Source organism: Chinchilla lanigera, unplaced genomic scaffold, assembly GCF_000276665.1.
Source record: "Chinchilla lanigera isolate Chin_1 unplaced genomic scaffold, ChiLan1.0 scaffold00005, whole genome shotgun sequence".
NCBI lineage: Eukaryota > Metazoa > Chordata > Mammalia > Rodentia > Chinchillidae > Chinchilla > Chinchilla lanigera.
In genome coordinates, this window is record NW_004955406.1 from 38,520,376 (window position 1) to 38,527,085 (window position 6,710).

The 6,710-nt window shown below is 35.6% G+C and overlaps 1 protein-coding gene across 12 annotated transcripts in view; it reads left to right on the forward strand.

The window, feature by feature from the left end:
• Positions 1-6,710, forward strand: part of Ppp1r12b (protein phosphatase 1, regulatory subunit 12B) — a 231,207-nt gene that overhangs the window by 115,079 nt on the left and 109,418 nt on the right. The window contains exon 1 of one of the 12 annotated variants that reach the window (XM_013522404.1): positions 3,370-3,514. The exons of the other annotated variants lie outside the window; for them this stretch is intronic. Coding sequence (XP_013377858.1) covers positions 3,495-3,514 — 20 coding nt within the window. The 5' untranslated portion in view covers positions 3,370-3,494. Of the gene's footprint in view, positions 1-3,369; positions 3,515-6,710 lie in introns of those variants that run through there. 12 annotated transcript variants of the gene reach the window in all.

A 6,710-nucleotide genomic window follows, 5' to 3' on the forward strand; every position in this document is an offset into this window, starting at 1 on the left:
ACCAGATAAGAATCAGTTACTTGAGAATTTTTTTTATCTTTCCTAACTTCTGAATATTAAATTTGGAAAATCTAATAAAATTGTGTTATGTGGCTGTAAATGATGTACATGCTGTAAAATAAGATTGTCACTGTTATGTGGGATTATTATTTCTCAGTGTTACTCACTGAAATGAGCATAAAATGAAAAAGCATTTATTGCCCTTCAAAAAAAAGTACCACTGAGTTTTTTTTATTTACTTTTTAAAAACTTTTAATTAACACATAATTGTGCATATATATGGGCTGTAGGGTGATATTTCCATACATGTATACAATGTGTAACCATTAGATAGGGTAACTGCTGCATCTGATGCATCTTTCCCCTCAGACACACCATTTCTTTGTGTTGGGAACACAAATCCTTACTGCTGGCTATTCTGAAATAGTTAATGATTTTGAACCATTTTTATCCTATTGTGTAGCAGAACAGAAGTTATTCCTTCTATCCAACTGCAACCTTGTACATGTCAACGATCCTCTTCTCCCCAGCCCTGTTTTAACTAAGGAACTTGATCCATCTCAAAATGGGGTGATTTAGAAAGTGAAGCTAAAAGACTATGATAGACTATGCCAAGCTTGTTTTTTTGTTTTTTTGTTTTTTTTTTAGTTATTCAACACAGCTAGTCACAGCGGTGCACATTTATAATCCCAATGTTGTGGGTGGCTGAGGCAGGAGGATCGCAACTTCAAGCCTAATGTGAAAATTTTTAAAGGAAAAAAAAGCCTAATGTGGGCAACTTTATAAGACCTTGTCTCCAAATAAAACTAAAAGCAGACTGGAAATAAAGCTTAAAGGGAAGGCTCTGGGTTCAATCCTTAGGACCACCAATAAACAAACAAATAATTAAACATTATAAACATCTTATCTCTTGACTTGATCAGATCCCAATATTTTTCCAGTTCTTCAAGTAAAATATTAAGAACAGACTCCTCAGTGTATCTCTCCTCACTCTCATCCCTTGACTCTTCCCTAGAGATAGTCACCATCCTGAATTTGGTTTTTATCATTGTTATACTATTATTACTGACATTATAACATGATTTGTGTACACCTGTATCCTACTTTTAAATGTTTTTATTATTTATATGCATCTTTGTAAAACTTGCTACTTTGACTCAGCATTCTGTTTGTTCATAGTGCTTTTATCCCATCCTGCCATTATACCATCGTTTGTTTTGCTTTTTCCTGTTCGTTAAACATTGAAGTTTTTTGTTAATATTAATAATATATCAATAGTAATAATGCTGTGTGCATTGTTGTGCACATTTCTTTGTATAAATATGTGTCTCTAAAGTGTATTTATTTCCAAATACATTTCTGGGTATAAAGGATGAAGGCATATTACTCTTTTACATTCATTTTCATCACTAATATATGAGAGTTGCTAGTATTTTACAATTTAGTTATACTTAAAATTTTTAAAAAATTTTTTACCAATCTAAGGGAAGTGTCTTGTTTTAATTTGCAATTTCTTGATGCTGGTGAAACTATTTTCTTTTTTGTTTATAAGCTTTTCTGGTGACCTTGGTTTTTGTTTTTTTTGCTTTTTGGTTTTAGTTTGGGTTATTGGTCTTTTCTTTAAATTTGGTTTAAATTTGTTATATATTCCTGATACATATAGTTTCTAGTTATTATAGTATGTGTGAATACTTTTTAGTTTGTCTTTTAATGTCTGTGTAATATTATATTACATGGATGCTCCATGATATATTTAACCATTCTTCTATCGTATGAGATTTGGGTTGTATCCATTTTTACTGTATGTGTTGACGGTCACTTTTTTCTCATTTAAGAAGAAACAAAATTAGTGGTGTTGCTGAATATGTTCTGCTCTACTTTGTAGTCAGTGATAAATATATTCAGGACAGTTGGCCAGGTCTAGCTGGTATGGCCCATGGGGATAAATAAAGCAGCGCTTACTGGCCCTGGTGCATGAATCTGTCATTCTTGGCATCAGTAACACCTGCTCTGACCAATGAACTAATTGTAAAGTGACCTACATAAGTAAAGCATTGTCACTTGTGAAGCTGGCTTTGACACTTGAGGCTGGCATGTTTTTAATGGAACCAATGATCCGATGGAAAAAAATTCAAGATGATGTAGTACTTATCTTTATCTAAGGTAGGTCACAGAAATACCAAACTTGCATTGTCACTAAAGCAAAAATTCTGTGCTGTGTAACATAGACTAGATCAGCAAACTTTCTTTAAAGGGCAAGTAAATGTAAATGTTTACTTTTACAGTTACAGAAGTAAATGTTTTAGGCTCTACAGAACATATGATTTCTTTTGCACCTGCTCCATTGTGTTAGTATAGCATGGCAAGCAGTGGGTGCACAGCCTTGCCATTCATTTATGTATTATCTAGGACAGCTTTGGCATTTTAGCATCTGTAAAGCCTAAAAGTTTTATTATCTGGTCCTTTATAGAAAAAAGTGTGCTGACTCCAAGGCCTGCAAACTCAGCACTGTTGACATTTTGAGCCCAGATAATTCTCTTCTCTGCCCCCAGGGAGGAGGACAAATTCTCTCTTCCTGAACTGTTCTGGTCTAGAGGATTCAGGAAATGCTTAGGCTGAGAGAAATTATCCACTCCTTTCTTCTTTTTCTTCTCTTTCCTCTTCTGTTTTTAAATGATTTTGATTACTGGAGTTATAACTTTGATTCCTTGCTTACACTTCAGCTCTGATCTCAGTATGGAACTTAGAGAGGCCAAAAGGACACAGTAACATTTGAATGCAATTATCCTAAACTATGTAATCAGATCGTATCTTGAGATGTGAAACACACTAGATCTAGAAATTTTCCTGACCTGTAGCAAGCCCATCAAATTGAAGTGTTTAGGGTGTTCCTCTATCTAGGTTTAACCCACTTAGAGCAGATCTGAAAAATTTCCTGCATTGCCTATGTTTCTTTTTAATCGGTTTCTTCTCTGCTGTTGGTATTTTCCAGCTGGCTAGACCTGAGCCTCCAGTGAGCCGGTATTTACAGCTCACTTGAATGCATGAAGCAACTAGGGTAGCCCAAGGGCAGATGAAAGAGTATCCAGAATGAGAATGCTGCAGCTCTCTTGCTCTGTCTTCCTTTGCATGAGGAAGAATTCCTCTCCCTCCCCTTTCTATCAAATGAGAGGTAGTATTGATTGGTTTGGTACAGTGTATAAAATATGCACCTAATGGAATGGTATTTTGGGAACTGTTAACAGCATTGGCTCTGCTAAGCCCTAGGATTTTGCCTTCCTCCTCTTTTCTCCTCCCCTTCCTTCTCCTCCTCCTTCCTAGTAGCAGCTTCTTAGCAAATTACAAGCTTTGCCTCTGGCTTGCTGGATAGCAGTGGCAGTGCAAGCCTTTTCTAGTTTCCAAGGGAGACCGGGTGCTGAGACTGCAGTCTTTCCCAGCAGCCACTTACCTTTCTTGCTATTCGTCTCCACACATCTCTTGACCTTCATTCTGCTATGCAAGCCTGCGCAAGGAGGTAATAGTCTGTTTTCTTGGAGCTCTCTGTGTCAAAGGGGGCAGAGGGAATGTGGGGTTGTATGGGGTAGGGCATATGGAGACAGCAGAGTATAAATACTGCAATTAACAAAAAAGTAGCTATGAAGTGTGCTGCAGCTGCAAGCTTGTTCCTGTTTGTTCTATCTATAAATACCTTAAAGGTAGGAGCCCCAGTACTACTTCATAAAACTTAAAAGTACTCATATAAAAAAGTAATGTTATAGTAATGTTGCCTCTGGGAAGCATAGAGGAAAAATGAGAACTTTGAGAAGAAAATTAAATCAATTGCCTTTAAACTTGTCTAGCTAACAAACTGATCTTGACAACATTCTGTTAGATTTATGTTGTGTGAGTTGGATCTGGCTTTCGAGGTTAAGAAGAGGGCTGACAATAATGTCTCTTAAGTGGATTCTGAGGACCTCTAGAGCTTTGTTGTCAAATGTTGTCAGTGGCCATATTGGCTATGTAAATTTAGTTAAAATTAGATACAATTAAAGATAGTTCTTCTGTCACACTAGCCCCATTTTAAAATGCTCAACAGCCACACATGACTTGACTAGTGACTACCTATGGGACTGTGCAGATATATAACATTTCCTGTATCATACAAAGGTCTCCTGAAAGTACTGAAGAAAATGATTTGTGGAATAAGGACATTTAGTGCAGGTGGCCCTCAGTATCCACCAGTTCTGCATATATGGATTCAACCAACCAAGAATTGAAAATATAATTTTTTTTTTTGTACCAGAAATTGAACTCAGGACCTTATACTTGCCAGGCAGGCACTGTGCTGCTGAGCTATCTCCCTAAGAATTGAAAATATATAGGGAAAAAATTGTTTTTCTGCTGAACATGCGTAGACTATATTTTTCTTTTCATTATTCCCTAAACACTACAGTGTAACTGTTTATTTTCATAACATTTACATTCTACTAGCTATCATAAATAATCTAGACATAATTTAAAGTATATTGGAGGATTTATATAGGTTATATGCAAATACCACATCATTTTATATAAGGGACTTGAGCATTCATGGATTTTGGTTAAGGGGAGGGTATCCTGTAACCAGTCCCCCTTGAATATTGAGGGAAAACTGTATTGGCTAGACCAGTGAAAGGCATTTTAGCAAGAAGACTTCATGTCCATTTGTCCAAAATCAACATAAATATGGATTCATTGTAGTTTAAAGCTAGAAGGAATCTTAAAAACTATAAATTTACCTCCTTTGTTTTATACACAAAGAAACTAAAATTCCAAAAGATTAAGCTATCCTATTAAGGTCAGACAAGTATTTGAAGTAAAACCCAAGAATCTATTCTTTCTACTGTATACCATGTTGCTACTGTCCCATTCCCAATTAGAAATAGCAAGTAAAATTTACACGAAAACCTGTCTGGCTGTGCAGTCAACTGCATCCTTCAAAGGAGAATTTAGGGAATGGGGATATAGCTACTTGAGTAGCATGCATGAGGCCCTGGATTCCATTGCCAGTATAGCATGAGGGAGAGGACAGGCCTCATGTTATGTGATATCTGTTGTTTGTGAAGGCCTTTATAGCATGTTGATGGCAACCTCTAGAAAAGTAAAAACCATCCTTTCCCAAGGTAGGGTGTTCATTATGGCAAACTTTTGGGAAATGCGGGAGGATCCTAGGAGAAATTTAAAATAAGGCATCAGTATTCATTTATTCCTGTTATTCCTAGATTTGGAAGAGGAAATGTATTATTCCATAAATCCACATAGCTAGAATACCATGGTACTGGAAGAAACAATTTACTGTGATGCAATTTAAGAAAAGCTGTACTAGTTTTAGGAGAATATGGTTTTAGTTCCTTTGGTATATGACACTGTGACCTTAGGTAGATACTTCAATGCATCCTTAGGCCTTGATTGGCTTATCTGGCTCAAAGTCTCAGAATTAGATCACATCATTTCTTGAAGTCATATAGTCTTTAGCTATAGATTTGTGATTCACTTATCCCTCTGTTTCCTCTGCTGCCGTGTAGCTATGCCAAAGAAATTCTTTGTAAAGAAATTCTTTTTGGAATCTCTGAAAAACCTTGGCCTATATATTCTTATATGTAGAACAAAGAACCATCCTCAATGATCATCAACAAGACATGCTATAAAAGACATTAATTATGTCTATAATTATATATTCCAATATAAATAATATATAATGAAATAAAAGGGACATTGATAAAAGATGTATATTCAGTTTGGTTCCTTTCCCATTTAGAGTGAACATATTTAAGTACCCTTTTCAGCAGATTTGAGGTATAATTCTTTAATTCAAAAACCAATGTCCTATTGGATTCCAGGTCAAAAAATTTGTTATCTCATCATTCTAGAGAAAGGAGGTCTGTTTTCTCCTGGGAGATCCTGTTTATTTCTCTGTCATTCTTTTACTTTGAGTAGTTTTGTTTTACCTAGATAACCCTATGAATCTTCATAGTGAATACTTCTAAGGGAATTAAGACCTCTTCCAAATGAGTTACCCATTTTTGTTTAAAATAAATGGAACTCTTATTAGGCTTGATGAGATAGTGTAACATATCCAGCCTTCCTTAATTTTGTAAGTTACCACTGATGAACTTTTATGGAGGTAATGAAAGCATAACGTGGTAGTAGGAGTGGATGTAATGATGGTGGTGGTGTAGTAGTTGGTTAGTGGCAGTAGCAGTACCCAAGCTGTAATGAGTGCTTACTGTGTATCAGATACTGTTCTAAGTGCTTACCTGAATTTGCATTTAATCTTCATGACAGTCCTATTAATCTTTACATCTTTATATTATGTATTATAGCTATCAGTATCTTCATTGATAAGAAAATTAAGATTAGAGTGCCTAAATAATTTATCCAAAATCATCTAACAAGTTGAGGAACCATGGTACAAACCCACTAGCTAATCTGATCCCTGTGTCAGTATACTCATTCCTACAGTGTACTTGTCAGAAGATTTTATTTGTATTCTACTGATTGCATAATCTCAATTTCCTAGTGAATACAAAGAAAAATGTTTCTTGTTCTCAAGGAGGGTGGTAGACAGACACAGTAATTATGTGATGTGAAGAGAAACCAGAGTAAAGAGGGTAATCAAAGGACTTTGGGATCTGAATTCCTTTCATGCCACTAAACTGGGAATATTAGCCTAGTCTTACATTTTATTCTTC